Below are 19,836 nucleotides of genomic sequence, written 5' to 3'. Positions count from 1 at the left end.
CATAAAATAAAATCCATGAAATTACCAATCATGTTGAAATTCAATTATAAAAAATTTTCTAAAAAAAAAAAAAAAAGGTTTGCAGACCCCAGTTTGAGAATCTCTACTTTAAACCATGATCCTATGATCATTTTCAGCTCAAAAATCCTATGAGCTTAAATATTCATTTTAATGTGAGAGCAGAGCTTGTGAGCCTTGGGCATAATGTCGCTTCCCTTACATTTCTCTCTTTTATGTGTTCATTGTGTATATAGTAAGTACCATTCCAGGATACTTCTCACTCCCCAATATATATCAATATTGAATGAAGAATGAGGAAAGCTGTCAGGTCAAATTCTGTCTAGTACAAGTTATTCGAATTATGAACCCAGCCAAGCTCATTTATGCTATAAGAGCATACAGTATTTCTATTTCTAAAGAAAGGTGCCTGGAGGAAAGGTGATCATCAATAGTCAATATACCATTATTAATCACCTCTTAGGTGCCAGGCATTAGTCTTTGTCCTCAATTAGTTTATAATCAAACATGGGAAGATAATACACAAAAGAAAGATGAAAAGCTGAAGGTAGCTGAAGGTATCAAGAAATCCAAAAGCAATATAAATGGTGGGAAATAGAGAGACGACCATGCTGGGTCCCCTTCTTAAATAGAAGCCCTGGGGCCCATAGTTTTGCCCTCCGGTCAGAAGGCATGGGGATGGTATGTCTACCAGATCCTTCACAGAAATGCTTCATTAAAAAGATGAGACTTGGGTTAGAAATGTAACTATTGATATGGAACATTTGAATTTTTGTGGAAGGTAATTGCCATTAATTGTCCTCTAGTTCTTCCCTTTCCCCTTCCTCCTCTTTCATCTCTATTCTTCTTCCTCTTCTCTTTCCCTTTCTTTCTCTCTCTTCCCTTTTCTCCTTCCCCCTCCTCCCATCCCCTCTCCTCCTTCCCCCTTTCTTCTGTTCCTCCTTCTCCCTCCTGCAATCTCCTCCCTTTCTTCCATTCCTCTTTCTTCTTCCTCTTTTCCTTCACTCTCTTTTTCCTCTCCTTCCTTCCCTTTTCTGTTTCTTCTCTTCCCTTTCCTTCTTCCCTTTCCCCCCATTCCCCTTCCTCCTTTTTTCTATCTCTCTGTTTCACCCACACTAGAAGCACAAGGGTTACTCCCCAGCTCTACCCCCATAACTCACTGGCACAGAGACTTTGAGCAGTTCCATTTCTGACCTGAATCAGTTTGCCCCTCCTTAGGCAACCCATTGGTCCTTTCCTCTGCCCCTGACGGCTCATTATTATTGCTGCTGGACTTAATGTGAGTTAATCTTTAACTTTGTGGCAGCTCAGCTCATAATTTCCAAGCTCAAGACATCCACTAGCCTTATCCTTGCTAATGATATAGAATACAAGCATGTGTCACTATAGCAGGTAGCAATTTCTTTTTCCCAGGAGTGAAGAAATAAAAATAAAAGAAGAAAAAAAATAAAAATAAATTTGTCACCTATAATCAAAAGGATCCTTAGGAATGAAACTAAATTTATTTGGAACAGAATCATAGTATAGATTGACATTTCCCTGTCTGCTCTTTTTAAGTGTGAAGTAGCCTTGTTCCAGAAGGCTGAAACTAACTTAAACTTCATTAAATAACAAACTTTTTTTTAAAAAAAGAACTTTAATTATAAGTTAACCAAATAAAAAAAGTCTTTATGTATCAAAGTAGAGGATGTATAGCAAAAATACAATGTGAGGGTTTCTTTCACAATGTAGTATACTTCCTGCCTTTCCTTTTCTAAAGAGTAAAAGACAATTCCTCTTCCAAAACCCATTCAACTCTTGGCCTTTTCGTGCTAATTAGTGTCAGCTGGAACAGTGGGTTTGGTGATGTGAACACCTGTTCACTGGATACTGGAGTGAAACCATTTTATCTTGTCAGACTACTAAACATCCTTAGATGGTGATGGCTTTAAATCATCAGCAATCTCAGCTGACCTGGAATTGGGTAACCTGATCTAGCTTTCTGAATCTATTTTAGATGATTATTGTCCCCTGAGCCCCTCCCTCTCTCTTAGGCATCTCCATGGGCAACCTAACACCTTAGGAAATATTTACATTGCCTGTTATTATCTTTCCTATCAAGTAGAATGACTGGGTCTAACAAAACCGGTTTGGGGACAGATTGTTGTTGTTGTTCAGTTGTTTCATTCCTGTGAGACTCTTTGTGACCCCATTTTTGAGTTTTTTGGACAGAGATAATTAGAGTGGTTTTCCATTTCTTTCTCCAGTTCATTTTACACATGGGGAACTTGAGGCAAACAGGTTTTAAGTGACTTGCCCAGAGTCACATACCTAGTCAGTGTCTGAGGTTTAATTTGAATTCAAAAAAATGAGTCCAGATCTGGAGCTTTAGGCACTATGGTGTTGCCTACTGCCCTTTGGGGACAGATAACAGTCATAATAATCCTTTCTAAAAGAGAGACAACAGCTCTAATCACATGCTAAGAGGTGAGCTAGACAGTCAGGTCTTGCATAAAGCAATTTTATTTTTGTTGGGTGAGTAAACAATATGAAGGAGGTAATGAAAATAACCCTGGCTTTAGAGTCAGACTATCTGAATTCAAATTCTCCCTTCATTGTTTGCTACAAGGGCAAGTCATTTAACCAGTTCCTGCCTCAATTTCCCAGAAAGTGAAAGAATTGGCCTAAATGGCTTCTGATGTATCTTCCAGTATTATTGATAATAGTAATTTTAAAAATTGTTTTTTTTAAAAAATGTTTTTAAAAATAATTATTTTAAATAAATTAATTTAATTTTTTAAAACAATTTTTTTAATTTTAAAATTATTATTAAAAATAAATTATTCAGCTAAATCCATAGATTAAGCTGAGTTACAGAAACCTTTAGGACATCATTCAGTAGAAAACATATCCCATCATATTGAAAAACATGTGGCCACTTTAGAGAAGAGGAAAGGTAGGAAGTATCCCACTTTGGTGAATGAAGCCCTCAAATTTTATCATTTGCTATACATCCTCTACTTTGCTATGCAATGACTTTTTAAATTGGTTAATTTGTAATTAAAGTTCTTTTGCAAAAAAAATTGTTATTTAATGAAGTTTAGATTATATTTACCATAAAAGTTTCAAAATTGGAATGAAGATCTTTTGGTTAGGTCTATACAGGTAGGGCACCAGGGAAAGAGTTAACCTAGGATAGCAAAGAGAGAACTGGTTTGGGATTTGGGAACATTGTATGACGGATTAAAAATCTTTGAGAGACATCTGGGTAATTAAATCGTTTTATTAATAAAATCAGCATGTTGTTAATAAAAGTATAGTCATTTGGCCATCTCTCTTAGACCAAAGATAATCATGGCAGTGGGCTCATCACTTATGTACCCTTCAAAGAATAATTGTTTCTGAGGGATGGCAGTCAACTTTGATTGGACAAAGAAAGGAAAGATGAACTGAGAGTGACCTCATGTCACCCTTGAAAGGAGAGACTAACTCTACTAGATGCTACATTTTTGGGCTATCTATTCAAAAAATGTGTGCCCCACTTAAGCCTGAGCAGAACACAGTAACATCCACCGAGAAAGTTAATCCAATCTCATTATCATCAATGTCTCTATAATGTTTAAAATCATGATTTGGAAGAAAGAGAGAGCTCTGAATCTTCCCAAGTTATTGATTATTAATAATTATTTCATTCATTAATAATCATTTTTTCACTCTATTTGATTTTATTGAGCAATATGGCTTCCTCAATGAATCACTAAGTGATGTCAAACCCATCAAGGTTTTCAAACTTATGAGAAGACAAAGAGAGAGATGGACAGAGCTTTGAGAAAATCAAAAGGGCAATCTCTTTCGATAAGTAAACCTTAGAACTAAAAGATACAAAAAGAAAAAGTAAACAGCAAAACAAAATTGCCTGCAAAAGGTCAAAAGTCTCATCTCATAAAGCTGTCTGGTTTTTGGGATACCATCCAAAGCAGTCCTGTCATTTGGGTGTAATCTTAAAGCAGTTCTCTGACTCAGATCACTTGCAGAAATTTACTTCTCTGCTAAGATTTTCCTACAAATTTGGTTTTACCACGATTTTAAATTTACTTAGCCAATAACCTGGTCAAATAATAAAAGTTAGCTCAAACCTTATGTCTATTACTAGAAAACCAAATTGGGAATCTTTCAGACCAGGGATTTTACAATTTATTGGCATATCTAAAAAGCTGTAATATAAAACAGAAAAATTAGAACCCTCTTTTTATACTTGACATTATTTAATTGGTTCTAGTCCTGAATCTATTACTAACTAATTAGGTGACTGCAAAAATCTTTTAAACTGTCTAGCTCTCAGGTTTCTCATCTTTAAAATTAAGGGGAAAGAGGAAGGAGGACGAGGTGAACTTTTAGGTCCCCATCAGCTCTAAAATTATATTCAACAACAGCACAGTCATTTGTTACACCCCATATTAAGATATAGTCAAAAGAAAGTAGGTTAGTCCACATCCCAAGCTCGCATGAAACCATACTGTCAGATTCAAAAGAGAACCTGTTCCTAATGAGAAAAGTAGAAAATACAAAAAGCTGGAAGAGGGCAGGCCATGAGAAGTAATGGGAAGATGGAAGCACAGCTGCCATAAAAAAGGAACCAGAGTTCAAGTGAGATGGTTTTGGCCAAATGGGCAAAAGACAAGTCAGAACCAATGCTGTAGTGCCAAATTCTGTGCCTCGTGCCCATCACTGTACACCCCACGGTGGTACTAGACTCCCTTATGGAACACTAAAATCATTATTTCTATTGCCCTATTTTCCTTGTAAACATTTTACTTTATCTTTATAAACAGCGTTAATCATAGACATTTGCTAATCTGGGCATATTTATTGGAAATGCATTTGGAAGAAAACAATTGAGATAGAACAATCCCAGAAAATATATAGGAAGATCTAGCACTTAGGTATTTTGCCAGACTGCAGTCTTTATCAGGAAATTCTGTGCTAAAAAAAGGAAAAGAAAAGAAAAATACAGAGAGAATTAAGTTCTTTAATACAATTCATGTTTTGCCACTGAGTCAATAATAAATGGCTCAATAATAGGCCCAATAGAAGTGGCTAAGCAAGCATTCTCTACACATCACTACTACACATGTTATATGAATAAATCTGAATTATCAATGATAGATAAATTGATACAATCCAATAAACAGATATTGTAGAATCACATGATAAATTCCAAAAATCATAACTAGAACCAAATGAGTAGAAATTACAAATATTAGTTTCCCTGACAATGATGAAGAGCTCATTGTGTAGCCATTTATTTAGTCATGGAGACCTGATTTTAGCAATAAAGCCCAATTATTGGGAAATCCCATAATTAATTATTCCCCAATATTGGGAAATATATACAAAGTAATATAAAGTTGCATTAGTCAGATCTGATTACCTATTTTTTGTGTCGGTGAGAATGATGATGTTATTGACTCAAGGATGTTCCTATGTATAGAGCACATGAAGGGTAGCATCAGGTTTTGTTCCTTAGAGAAGCTACCTGTAGTGATGTACACTCTTGCCAAGTTTTTCCATTTAGTAAAAAGTTATTAAATATTGTTCTTGTTTGTTGCTGTTATCTATCTTATTGATTTAATTTTTTCAATAAATTTCCAATTTGTTTGATATAGCTTATTTGTAAATAGTTTGTCAGCTCCTTTGTTGGCAAAAACTGTTTTCTTCCCTTCTTTATATCTCCAGGACTTAGTACAATCAGTGCCCGGCTCGTAGTAGGAACTTAACACATTTTCATTGATGGACTGACTCCAGATCCTGAAATTGCCCTAAGACCTCTTTGGTATTTGGGTTCTCATTAAGATATTAGAAACTTGTGTTTTCCTCTCAGGCTAATTCCTTTTAAAATCTGCATTTTAAAAGAGTCTGGTAGGATGTTGATACTTAATTTAAAGGAATGAATCACTAATGGTAGAATTTTGATATGTGTCAGGATGGTGTTATGGTGGCAAGACCCTTCCCATCAGAATCCCATCACATATTTGGTATCCTGTTTATAGATAAAACCAACTTTATCCATACTTACGGATTTCTCTAATGGATTTTTTTTTTTTTTTTTTTTTTGCTCTTTGCTCACAATACAAATACTTATTCCTTCCCTGCCCTTTCCCCCCTAACCTCAAATTCTAGTGGGAGAACACTCCATCTAAAACAAAATTTCATTCTGGCTGATTAAAAGAAAATGAAAGGAAGATTAGACTAGTTCCACCCTTATAATTGTTTGTCTTCCAGGGTAGCTATAAAGAAGAGAAAGTTCCACTACCCAAGCAAGAATAGTATTAAGAATAATGGATGAAAAGTAGGTTTGGAATGTTTTCCTTATATATGAAAGGAAAGAAGTGATCTCTAAAATTCTTTCTTACTCTAAACTTAGATCATCTTGTGAATCAATGGAGAAGTCTTTTTTTTTCCTATTTTTTCCCCACAAATAAACATTTATTTTCTCTCTCCCACATTCCTCTCTGCATTTGGAAGACAAAAAAGAAAAACAAAGCTTTTGCAACAATTATGCATAGTCAAACAAAATAAATCCTGTATTGGCCATTCTAAAAATCTGTATCACATTTTCTATCCTGAGTCTATACCCTCTCTGAGAGGGAAGTGACATGCATCATCAGTGTTCTGGAATTATTACTAGTCATTGCATTGATCAGAGTTCTTAAATTGAAAAAGAAAACTTTTTTTTTTTTTACAAACTTCTTATGGGCTTAACACTGCATCAAATACTATAGCAGGCTTTTAAAATATATTATTTAATTTATCATAAATATATATATAATAAAATAAATATATTATTTAATTTATTATTATTATTTATTTTTATTATTAATATATTTTAAAATATATTATTTTTGCTCCTAAGGAACTAACAGTTTAGTTGAAGAGACAACACTGATACACATCAAATGGTAATAAGTAATTATAAAACAGCATGTGATTAGGTGCTAAATTGTATGGTACAGATTTATACTGTAGGATTTTAGTTAAGGGGATCTCTGTGGAACTGGAATAGGAAAGAAAGATTTTATAGAAGAGGTATACATTGAGAAAGGCCTTGATTAGTAGGGGATTTAGATGCCTAGAAAAGAGACGCATTCCAAATGAGGGAGATAACATGAGTATTTTGGGAATTGTGAAGAGATGATCCAGATTAATTAGAGCTGAGTGTACTAAAGTTTATTGGGGAATACTAGGCATAAGGTTGAATAACAGGATGGGATCGGAATATATGGGACTTGAAAACAGGTTTCAAATCTATCATTTAAGAGTTTAGATTTCATATAAAATATAGAAGTGGGTTGAAATGGAGAATAATGATCAAGTAGCTCTATGGTAGAAGTCTCTAGCTCTACTAGGAAGAAACTTGAGTCTGTTGAGTGTTAGGTCAGGATGTTTTCATAGTAATTCAGATGTGAGGTATTGAAGTCTGGATTACAATAGCAACAGTAAGTATTTAAAAAAAGAAAAGAAAAGAAAAGAAAGAAAGAAAGAAAGAAAGAAATGGAGGAAATTGTTGCCATTGCTAGAGATAGAAAATTGAGAACAGGAAAACCTAATAAGTTCTGCTTTGAATGTGTTGATTTAAGCAAATGTAATTGTCCAGTAGGCAGTTAAAATGACAGGATTGGACCACAAACAAGAAGAAAGACCTCAAGAAATAAATTTTGCTCTCATCATCTTGGATCTAGAAAATGGAGTCTGAGAATAGATGAAATCTCAGAGAGAGGATACCAAAAAATGAGCAGAGGAACCAAATATTAAATCTTGGAGTAGGTGAGAGGAGATGCCCTCAGTTAAGACATAGGAAGAGGAAGAGAAACCAACATTTCTGAAATGTCAGTGATATTTCTTTTTTTTTTTTTCAGCAAAACAAACCAAAAACATAACACTTAAGAGCTTAATCATGAAAATAATATTCATTCCAAATGATAAAATTTAAGAAGGAAAAGGATTTTATGAAAAGAATCATGAAAGAGCCTATTCTATATTTTTGGCAAAGAACTCTTAAAATATCATTTGGAAAATGAAGACATTTGTAAAATAACAAGATCATATAATGCACACCAAAATAGTAAAACTCTGCATTATTTAATGTCCTTTAAGAGCTTGCTTCCACATTTATAGAATAAATTTGCTGTTGGACTGAGATCTTAGTTACTGAATTTTAATCAAAGCTAAAAGTATTAGCTTTTAATTCAGTTTCCACTTTTTTTGTCAATTCTAATAATATTCTTAAATAGAGAGATGAATTTAAGTAAGGAAAGTTTGGTTCACCCTGATGGCTTCCTTGAAAAGTTCAACATCTCAGGCAGAGATACATTTGTAAAAGAATACATCTGGTAGTGTTCTCAGAGTAGAGAGACTGGGTTAATAGATAAAGAATTAAGCATTTTACACTTCCTACCAAAGCAATGCAAACTCAGTATCACCCTTTTTCTATATCCAGGCGAGTGAGGTTGATATTCATTTGCTAAGCACAATGAAAGAATGTTATGGAAAGGAATATACTATAATGGAAGGGAGAAACAAGCTTTTTAAAATGGATAACAATGAAACTGATAAGGCGTTTAAGAGATACACTGAGCAAGTGTATGGAATTTGATTTGGTTTGGGATTTTTTTGAGCTTTTTGAAAGATAGAGATATTGGTAATGGTTGATAAGAAGCTAACAAACCAGTATCTGCCAGATGGTCCTTAATGACTTGCTTTGAGTTTGATGTAGTATCAGTCTCAGGGAAATGCAGCTGGACCATTAAGCAAACCTGAAATCTCTACAGTAATCATTGAGAGCTGTTTCCAGTCTTCTTGGGCACTCCCCACTTGCACCCCTTAACTCCAAGCCTACTTCTCATTTGAGAATTGTCAAATATCGAGTATTGTTAAAAGTAAAGTTAAAAACTGAGTATTGTTAAATATTGAGCCAGTCAGTATTAGAGAGAGGAGGGCCTGTGGGAAATGATATCTTTTTATGAAGATATTTTTTCAACAAATATGAGTGACTACTATATGGAAAATGCCTTATCTATTGCAGCTACTTGTTAAACATTTATTTAACGAATAAGTGAATATAAAAATTTAAAAATAGTTGACATTTATATAGGAATTTAAGGTTTGCAAAGGATTTTGTATGTTATTTCATTTTATCCTCACAACAATCTTGAGAAGTAGGTACCATTATTATCCTCTTTTTGGAGATGAGAAAACTGAGGCACAGAGAAGTTAACTGATTTGCTGAGGGTCACTCATAATTCATAAATATCTGGGGCGGAATTGAACCCATGTCTTTGTCCAGTATTCCGTGCATGGTACCACCCACCTGCTTCTTCTATAAAGAAACTTACTTTATAAATGGGCTAAATAAAATAAATACACAAAAAAATTTGTACAAAAAAGAATATAAGTCCATATTAGTCTTGATGGATGAGATCAGTGTCATATCTGCAAGTCATAAGATGATACAGAGAAAAGAAAATCAATTAATCAAACTGTGCTAAGTGCTTTTTCTAAATATCTCATTTAATGCACACAGTGACCCTTCAAGGGAGATATTTTTATTATTTTTATTTTATAGATGAAGGAAAGTGGGGCAACGGGCCAGAACCTTCTTAAGTACTGAGACTAGATTTGAAGTGAGGTTTTTCTGACTCTTGGCCCACCACTCTAACCACTATACCACCAGGTACTTGTGAAAGATCTTAGAGGAATAAATAGGTAGAGCTTTCTGAGATACTGAGAGCTTTTGCTGAGCTACATAAAGAGCTGTTTGGGTCCAGGGATGCCATGAACCAACTCTGGCCACCCAAAGGAATCCCATCTACTAATTTGTTCCAGTCCCTTGTGCTCCATACCCCAGGATGGTTTGAGCTTGCCATTCTAATGTGAAAGACTATCATAGGCTATCTTACCTTTTCCTGTTAAATATAACAGGATTACAACTATTATAATAATAATATAATAATTATTATATGTAATAATATAATCATCAAATAGTTTAATAACTAGGGTTTATAGGATATTTGAACTGACCATGAGGTCTACGGTTGTATGTATTTAGTCCATGTATCTGAAAAAGTAAACATTTTTTTAAAAGTAATGTATCAGGTAATGAGTGACCAAAAGCTGCTGGTAGGCAAATAGGTGGGTCAGTTATCAAGGGCACTTGACAAGCAAGTATGAGCCAGAGGCAATAAGCATTTACATAGATTATCAGTTTTGGGATTCAAGATATTCAGCCCGGGAAGGTATTAAGTGTAGGGTCATGGTGGGTGGTGAGAAATAAAAGAGATCACTGGCCTGGGTGCCCTCCTTAAAAGTAGGTTCTGGGAGGAGCTCTTCATGTCCATCCTCTTTAATCCGAGGGAAGGACCCTAAAAACAGCAGGTACTGATGAGTTGCTAGAAGGTTTATCACTGACCATAGGGACATCCAACCTATCACAGTCATGATATGAAGTATGGTAGATGAGTCAAGAAACAGTAGAGAATAAATACCTGTCTCCTTTGGGTCTACAAAAGCTCTTATTCTTTACTGTATTTTTATTTGTTTAATTATTTAAGTTGTCTTTATTTTTCCAGGGCATTTTTCCCATAGGATAAACTTTTTTAGCTAACTGCATGGCCAGCTTACCCCTTCCTGAGGAAAGTTGTGGTCACCATACCTTTGAACACTGTTTAAGCTTTAAGAAAGAGAATAAATTCATGTGGAATTGATGGTCAAAAAAGCTTTTGCAATTCTCATATTGCTGTAATGAAACATCTTTCTTCCTTAAGATGCCAAGGCTCTTGTTTATTACTATATAAATCACAAGAACCAGAATTTATGTTGTTCAGTGCAGTCTGCTTACAGCCAACCTATCTTTTTTTTTTTTAACCAAACATCATCTCTCTAAGTAGAAATACAATGCCCTGGAACAATTTTGGAACTTCAGTCTCTGTTTCTCAGAGTAGTATTTCATCAGATGTTTGCTCTGAGTTTTACTACATAAAATTTTGTTTATGTCTGCTGTGTTTGGGTAACAGTCACCACTGAAATATCATGCTCAAATTTCTGGGAAGCTTTCTATAAACTTATTTTAAAAATAATTTTAATAGATGTCTTTTGTTTTACATTACTAATCATTTCTGTACACAGCATATCTCCCTTCTCCAGCATTGAAACCTTCCTTATAACAAAGAAAAATGAAATTCAGCAAAAACAAACCAAAAGAACAATCATAGCTGATAGTTTATTCAACATTCCGTTTGCTTCATTTCCCACCTCATTGCTAAGAGGAGAAAGACATGCTGTTATTGTGATTACTTAGAAGTTGGTATTCTTTTTGCTGTTCTTTTCATTTGTATTCATTGTGAACTGCTTACATTATTCTTTATCAGTTCAAACAAGTCTTCCTATATTTCTCTGAATTCCTCATTATGTGATTACAATTAATTTATATACAATATTATTACATTTTCATACTACAATTAGTCTTGTCATTTTCCTATCCACGGTCACCATTTGTTTCTAGTTGTTTGCTACCATAAAAAATGAATTCAATAATATTTGGGTATATATGATGGCTTTCTTTCTGTCTTTTGACAAAATCTTTTGATTCGTTTTAGGGTCTATGGCATATAGTGTTACTGGATCAAAGAATATGAATGATTTAGTCAGTTTTCTTGCATTGTGGTTCAATTGTTTAATCATGTCTGATTCTTTGTAACCTCATGGACCATTTTGCCCGTGGGTTTTCTTGGAAGGATATTGGAGTGATTTGCCATTTCCTTCTATAGTAGATTAAGGCAAACAGGGTTAAGTGACTTGTTCAGAGTCACCCAGCTGGTAAGTGTCTAAGGTCAGATTTGAGCTCAGATTTTTTTGACTCCCAGCCCAGCATTCTGACCAGTGAACTACCTAGGTGCCTCTTTTCTCTTGGATAATCCCAAGTTATTTCCCAGAATTGTTGGAGCAATTTCATAACTCTAAAAACAATTATTCTGCTATCTACCCCTTCCCTTTTTAAAAAGGTTTTTGCCAATATTATGGGTGTTTTATTTTAATTTGATTTCTCTATGGAACAAATTTTATTTTAGTCATTGATACATTTTACAAATTTAGATGAAATATTGGGGAGGGGGAGCAGTGTTAATGACCTTCAGAGTTCCAGCTTACTGCCTATTGTGTTTAGTAAGGGTTTCTAATGATTTCAGGATCCAAAATTTTTAGAACTTGTCCAGAAATCAATTTATCATTTTAAATTATTAGGTGGAACCATAGACATCAGCCTCTACATCTTATGAATGGAAGCCAAGAAATAGTTTCTGGAAAAAGAAAATGGTGTTAGTGTAAAGGATCCTACAAAAAAAAAAAATCTTTTAAATAGAATTCAAGTTCTTTTTCTCATTTCAATATTTCCCTAATACAGCAGAAGCAATTCTGCCAGTAGTGTGATGAGGGAAAAGAATAGTCTTAAGCAAAATTGTGAACTAAAGTTTGTCTTTGGTTTGATTTGGCTTTCATTTTGTCTTCCTATTTTCAATTCATAGCATGGTACTTGGCACATAGTGGGTCCTTAATACAATACTAGTTAAATTGAATTGAATTGTTTTTGGTACTTCTCAACTTTTCTGTAACATTTTTTTCCTCTCCTAAATGCTATTTCCCAAGAATGCACTCTTGCATTAATTTGGCTGTCAATAAGTCCCCAGTAAGATAGCAACTGATAATTAAAACAGAAGTGAATGACTTAATATTGACCTTTCTATGTTTTAACTTTTAAAGATAGTTCAAAGAAATATAGATGTAAGAATTAAACACCAGGTATGGGTTTGGTATTTTGTTGCCAGGAGACTTACTAATGGCTCCTTAAATATATATCAAGTAAATAGAAGCCTACTGCATTCCTTAGTTAGGTCAAGTCCTATAATTAAGTTCTGGGCACACATGGGAACTCCACAAATTAATTCAAATAATGGATTAAACAGAAATGAAAGAATGGTCAAAGAGAAAGGTCATGGAAAATTGCTTGATTTTAACATTTCCCTTTATTTCTTTTGACAAACTATCAACTCTCTTTACCAGTAGGCTTTGTTATAATCATGAACTGACCAAATTAAAAAAAACACAAAGTATTTCCTAGTGGTCCCTAATCATAGTGGAACATTTGGCACATGCCCAGTCTCAAATGAAAGAGTATTCTCTTCCAGTTTTTATTTATTTATTTTTCTGAGCCAGTGATCTTTATTAAAGGCTCTATGGTCCCCTGTAATGAAATGGACTTCAAATCTTCCTCACAATTTGAGATGTCACCATCCTTCAGGGGCCTTTTTAAAAATTTATTTTTTTGGTGTGGGTGTTTTTGTTGTTGTTGTAATTTATTGGACTAAATACAAAATAAGAAAAAACAGAATAGGAAAAAGAAAGATAGAAAAGGAAAATTAAAAAATCAAAACATTGTCATGTGCCCAGTAGAACATCAGGGAGGATTCAAAATATATAAAAATAAATTTCCATTTCAAAAAAGAATACTTAATAATAGAAGAAATTACATTCATGAAGGTCCATCTTTTCTTTGCTTCTTTATAGGTTATTCTTTTGTTCCCTGCTGAGCAGTTTTTCTTTATTCTTTTTCCTACTTTCCTCCCCCCATCTCCTCCAAGCAGGCTATAAACACATATATTTATATATACATGCGTGTATAGACATCATATATATGTATATATGCACATGCATATAACACACACATAAAGACCCACACATATACATGTTTATTTGTATGCATACATATATACATATGCATTTATGTAAACATGCATCTAAAACAATAATAATATAGCTGACATAAAATGTAGATTACTCTCTTGATTGTCTTTAACTTTGACTTTGTCTAAGATCAATGATTACTAGCTCTACTTTTTTTCCTAGTAAATTCTACTCCTGATCCTTGTTATAGTATTTCTGTATATCTCTTATTTCCTATCCCTTTTTCCAGTTTTTATATCCTTATATGTGAGAACCATAACATATTTCTAGGGATACATACTGAACCCATAATTTCATTGGTATAAGGAGTTCTCAGATGAAGAAATTCATATTCATAATAATCATTTCCTACTATACAATAATAATACCATAATTTAATCATTCCTCCATGAAAGGGTGACCATTTTTTTTTGGGGGGGGGCAGGTTTTTGCTACTACAAAGAGCACCTTTTATTTCCATTTTTGATTAATTTGGGATTGAGATAATTGATTCAGGTTATTGACAATGAAGTGGTATCCTGCCTTAGACTAGCCATGTGAACCTAGGCTTTTCTTCTCTCAATTTCCATTGGGGATGGTGTACCTTTCTCATAGGATGATTGTGATGATCAAATGAGCTGACATATGAAAAGCACTTTACAAAACTAAAAGTACTAGCTATGGCTATTATTATATGTTATATATTATTATTATAAAGAGAAAATTTATTTATTTTTTTCATCATTTATTTATTTATTTTTCATTATTTATTTATTATCCAAAACGGTTGAACTACTTCACAGTTCCTCCAAGTGCATCAGCATGCCAGTTTTGCCCCATCTTTTCCAACACAAACTCTTCCCTTCTTTGGTCACTTTTTCCAGTTTTCATTAAAAAAAGATGAAACTTCAAACTTGTTTTAATTTGCATTTTTCTTATTATTAGTGATGGGGAGTATATATTCATGTGATCATTTATAGATTGCAAATCTTTTGAAAATTATTTGTTTATAACCTCTGAGTACTTTTCTTCTGGGGAAGGACCTTTTGAAATTAACATGGCTTTGCTTACATTTGGCTAGTGATTTATTGTCTTATGAGTTATTAAATATACTTTTCTCAATTTTTTAGATTAATTTGTGCCTTCATTATGATTTCAGTTCAAACATACTTTTGGACAACCAGTTTCAACCCAAACTAAAAAATTTTGTTACGGCCCACCTCCGGCCTCACCTGGAAAAACAGAGTTCCACTATAAATATGGAAAGTGGTAGAAATAAATACCTTTGGTACATGCCAGAAGAATATATAAGACAGAGAAGACTGTCTCCTAAAACTGATGTCTACAGCTTTGGAATTGTGAGTGTCCACCTTCATAGAAGTTCTTAATTTAGGGTCTGTTAATTCATTTTAAAAATTTACTTTAATATCCATATTTCATTTTCTTAGCTTTCAGGAAAGAGAGAGAGATTTCATTAATAATTTTCTAACTTATCTGGAAAAACAAAAAGGACTTGCACTTTAGGCTAATTGCTTTTGCCTTACAATGGTGTTTGGTGAAATAATACTCTTATTTATAAAGTATAAATTGCTTTACTAATTAATTGTCATAATTAATGACAGATTATAATTCATGGGGGCATTAACTAGATTTATTTAAATTTGTCCTCTAGGTCATAATGGAAGTTCTGACAGGTTATAAAGTGGTTCTAGAAGGTCCAAAATATGTTCGACTGGTAAGAATTGCATTTGTTTGTATATATCTCTGTTGATCATATTCCAAATGTAGTACTATAAAAAATCTTTTCCTTTTCCCCCTAGAGGGATCTCCTTGTGGAATTGATGGAGAAGAGAGGTGTTGAGTCATGTATCTCCTTATTAGATAAAAAAATAAATCCATGTCCTCAGAATTTCTCCTGGAAATTATTTACTTTAGCAAACCAATGCACATCTTCCCGGGCAAAGTTAAGGCCAACAATGGATGAAGTGAGTATTCTCAAGATGCTTTGATTCAAAATAGAGCATCGAACATAGAACATAGAAAATAACAATAACTTTCATTTATAGATCATTACAAAATTTACAGTATTATCTTTACAATAGTTCAATTCAGTTAATAAGGACACATATTATTAGAGCAGTTTTATGGTTGATAAAGTCAATCAATGAGCATTAAGTGCTGATCATGGACCAGGCACAGTGCTAAGCTGTGGGGATGCAGAGAAAGACAAAAACTTGGTTTTTGTCTTCAAAAAGCTGACATTGTAATTGGGGAGACAATATGTAAATAATAACATTCTTATATGGTATATGAGAAAGTAATATCAGAGGGCCTCCAAGATGGTAGTTTTATCTATTCTCCTGTATTAGCTCTTCCTGGAGGAAAAAACAAAACAAAACTCAAATGGAGAAAATATGTATTCAACTTGAAGTTTTTGTTAATAACAAAAATCAGTTAAATATTTTCTAGAAAGAAAGCCTTCCATGTTTAACCTATATTGGATTACTTAGTGTTTAGGGGAAGGGATGGGGGGAAAAGAGGATGAAAAATTTGAAACACAAGGTTTTTCAAGAGTGAATGATGAAAACTATCTTTGCATGTATTTTGAAAATAAAAAGCAATTATTAAACTTTTTTTAAAGAAAGTGCTCACTTAATAAAGGTAAATTAACCCCTTTCAGGTCCAAAAATTATTAATTTTGTCATAGTAATAGCCATTTGTTAAAAAACAACAGGATGCCCAAATTAACATAGTAAATTAATATGGTATTTGGGCACTGGTAGAATTGGAAAGAATCTTAGCAATAACCTAATTCCATTTACTTCATTTCACAGATGAAAATGAAGTTAAATTTGTATAATTTACCTAAAGCCATAAGGCTATAATTATTCGTTGTATTACATGACTCAGTCAATTAATAAGTATTTATTAAGTACCTCATGTAAGTCAGGGAAGTATAGTAAATAAAGAACTGAGCCTGGAGACTACAGGACTCCTCTTCTTGAGATCAAATCTGGTCTCAGACACTTATTATATGACTTTGGTCAAGTCACTCAATCCAGTTTGCCTCAATTCCCTCATTTATAAGATGAGCCGGAGAAGAAAATGGCAAACCAGTCCAGTCTCTTTGCCAAGAAAACTCTAAATGGGGTCATAAGAACTGGAGAAGATATTTTCCTGCCTCAGTTTCCTCATCTGTGAAATTAAGGGTATGGTTGAGATTTAGTGCTAAAATTCTTTGAGTAAGCATATTTTGTTAAATTTGATAAAATTATGTTTAACTAAAAAAAGGAATATCTGTTCTTAAACTATTGTTTGTTTGTTTGTTTTTTAAATTAGGTCTTGATTACCCTTGAAAGTACTTACCCTATCTTACATTTTGCTGAAGATCCTCCCAAATCACTAAAGTCCTTCAGGTCTCCTTCCCCTCTTTTCCTTGATCGCTTACCCAGTATTCCCATGGAAAATGATGAAAATCAGGAACTTTGCTTACCTCCTAATGAAAAATTGGACAAAGCTGGATTGGCTCAGAAAACACCACTGGAGTGTAGCCAGTCTGAAGTTACCTTTCTAGGCTTTGACAGAAAGGCCCTGGGAAAAGAAAAGGCCCATGTTTCTGAAATACCTGCGACTTCCAGGAAAGATGACTTCTCATCAAATCATACGCTTCCATCCCAGGACTCAAGGGTTTGTTTTATGAGTATGGACCTTTCCTCAGAGTCTAGAAGCTCTTCTGTTTTGAGCAGGCACTGGTGGAACCCAGTTCCTCCTCAGAATCATATAGGAATAAAGGCGGAAAGTTGGAAGGAGATGACTGTTAAAAGTTCGCCATGGGGACAGCTAAGTGGCCCAGTGGATAGAGCATCTGGAGTTTAAATCTAGCTTCTGACACTTGACACTTATTAGCTGTATGACCTAAGCAAGTCACTTCACCCTGATTGCCTTGCCAAAATATCCACATCAGACCAACACAAGCTCAGAATGCTCTGCCACAGGTCAGACACAAGTAGCCCACATGAACATTTGGGGTGGATTCTCTAACTTTGTGCATCTTGCATTTTCTCTGAGCTAATTAAATTCTGCTTTGCTCAAAGAGCACAGAACCTTCTCTGATGAGGGCACACCGTGCTGGGTGGTCCTGTGTCAGTGCGATTAATTCTCAGGTTTTTAAGAGAGACCTTGAGAGTGTCCTTGTATTGTTTTTTCTGACCACCTTGTGAGCACTTTCCCTGTATGAGTTCTCCATAAAATAAATTACATATATAGGTGTATGTATGTATATATAGATATAAACATATATATGAATATATAGCACCATCAGATTAGAAAAATGAGGCAAGTCCTGCATTTTTTAGTTTATATTGAATATAACTTTTTTAGTTTATATAGAATATGTGTGTGTGTGACACACACTACATATATATGTGTGTGTGTGTGTATATATATATATATAAACATGTATGTGTGTATATAACACCATCAGATTAGAAAAATGAGGTAAGAACTGCATATTGATAACTATAAACTTTTTTTTGATTTATATAGTATATGTATATACTATGTACCACATAGTGATGACTATAAACCAATTTTTAAAAGGAACCAGTGATGTCTACAGAGATAAATGCAGAGTTGAATTTGGTGAATTTGGATCATTTATATTGACAGTCTGGATTTTTCACATTCCTACCTCTTTCAGGTTTATTTTTTGGGGAGAGGGGTGCTTTTTTTTTAACCTAGTTGCATTAAAAATTGCCTTAACTTCTGCCTGTATTTAAAAGGAGCCAAGCTAAAAGAGAAGAGAAATATATTTAGGGCTGTTATAGACTCATTCAGGAGGGCAGCTAGATGGCACAGTGAATACAATGCCAGGTCTGGAGTTAGGAAGATTTATCATTCTGAATTCAGATCTGGTCTGATACTTGACTAGTCACTTAATCCTGTTTGCCTTAGTTTCCTTGCCTGTGAAATGAGCTGGAGAAGGAAATGGCAAACCACTCTTTGCCAGGAAAACCCAGATGGTGTCACAAAGAGTTGGACGTGACTGAAAAATGATTGAAAAACAAACTCATTTTGGGGAACTCTGGTTTAAACGGAGCATAAACCATTTCAATGATGGAAACTGATTCTTCTACTTCTTGGAATTTTAAAGGCCAAGTTTTCTCAGCATCTCAGGTGTCTTATGCCTTTCTCTCTGTTTCATCATTTTGTTTTATGTGTTTGTTAAAATGTTATACTATGCCGACAGGGATATTCGACTGTGCATGTCCTTTGTTCTAGCAATATCACTACCAGGTCTGTATCTCAAAGAGATTATTAAAATAGGGAAAGTAACTATTTGTACAAAAATATTTATAGCAGCTCTTTTTGTGGTGGCAAAGAATTGGAAATTGAGAGGATGCCCATCCACTAGGAATGACTGAACAAGTTGTGGTATATAATTGTAATGGAATTCTGTTGGGCTATAAAATATGATGAGCAGGTAGATTTCAAAAAACCCTGGAAAGATTTACATAAACTGATGCATAATGAAATGAGCAGAACCAGAACATTGTACACTATAATACAGTATTACATGATAAATAAATGTAAATGAGTTGGCTCTTCTCAATCATACGATGATCCAAGACAATTCCAAAGGACTCATGATGAAAAATGCTATCTGCATTCAGAGAAAGAATTATGAAATGTGAATTCAGATTAAAGAATACTTTTTCATTTTATTCTTTTGTCAGTATCTTCTTTCACACAATTAAATAATGTGGATATATGTTTTTGCATGGTTTTGTATGTGTATGTATATTTTATGAATATTAAGAGTTGTCTTTACATAATTTGGGGGAAAATAAAATATTGTTTATAAAATAAAATGTATCCCATATGCAGGTAATTCTTAATTGTTAAGGTGAATGATTAAAGTTGGGAGGAGCCATTGAATCTAATCCCCATATTTTACAGATGGGAACTAAAGCAGAGAGAGGTTATGACTTCTCTGAGATAACAATTTATAAGTATTTTAATTAGGATTTGTAATTAGGATTGTAATTAGGATTTCTGATCAAGTACTCT

General features: G+C 33.8%; 1 protein-coding gene across 1 annotated transcript in view; it reads left to right on the top strand.

The window, feature by feature from the left end:
- Positions 1–18,067, top strand: part of IRAK3 (interleukin 1 receptor associated kinase 3) — an 88,430-nt gene extending 70,363 nt beyond the window's left edge. The window contains 5 exon segments of the mRNA XM_052001768.1: positions 14,927–15,125; positions 15,440–15,502; positions 15,588–15,752; positions 17,107–17,514; positions 17,517–18,067. Coding sequence (XP_051857728.1) covers positions 14,927–15,125; positions 15,440–15,502; positions 15,588–15,752; positions 17,107–17,514; positions 17,517–17,588 — 907 coding nt within the window. The 3' untranslated portion in view covers positions 17,589–18,067.
- Positions 18,068–19,836: the final 1,769 nt, after the last annotated feature.

This window comes from Antechinus flavipes, chromosome 5 (assembly GCF_016432865.1).
Source record: "Antechinus flavipes isolate AdamAnt ecotype Samford, QLD, Australia chromosome 5, AdamAnt_v2, whole genome shotgun sequence".
Lineage (NCBI taxonomy): Eukaryota > Metazoa > Chordata > Mammalia > Dasyuromorphia > Dasyuridae > Antechinus > Antechinus flavipes.
Note: the sequence above shows the minus strand (reverse complement) of the source record. Positions and strands in the feature narration are given on the sequence as shown.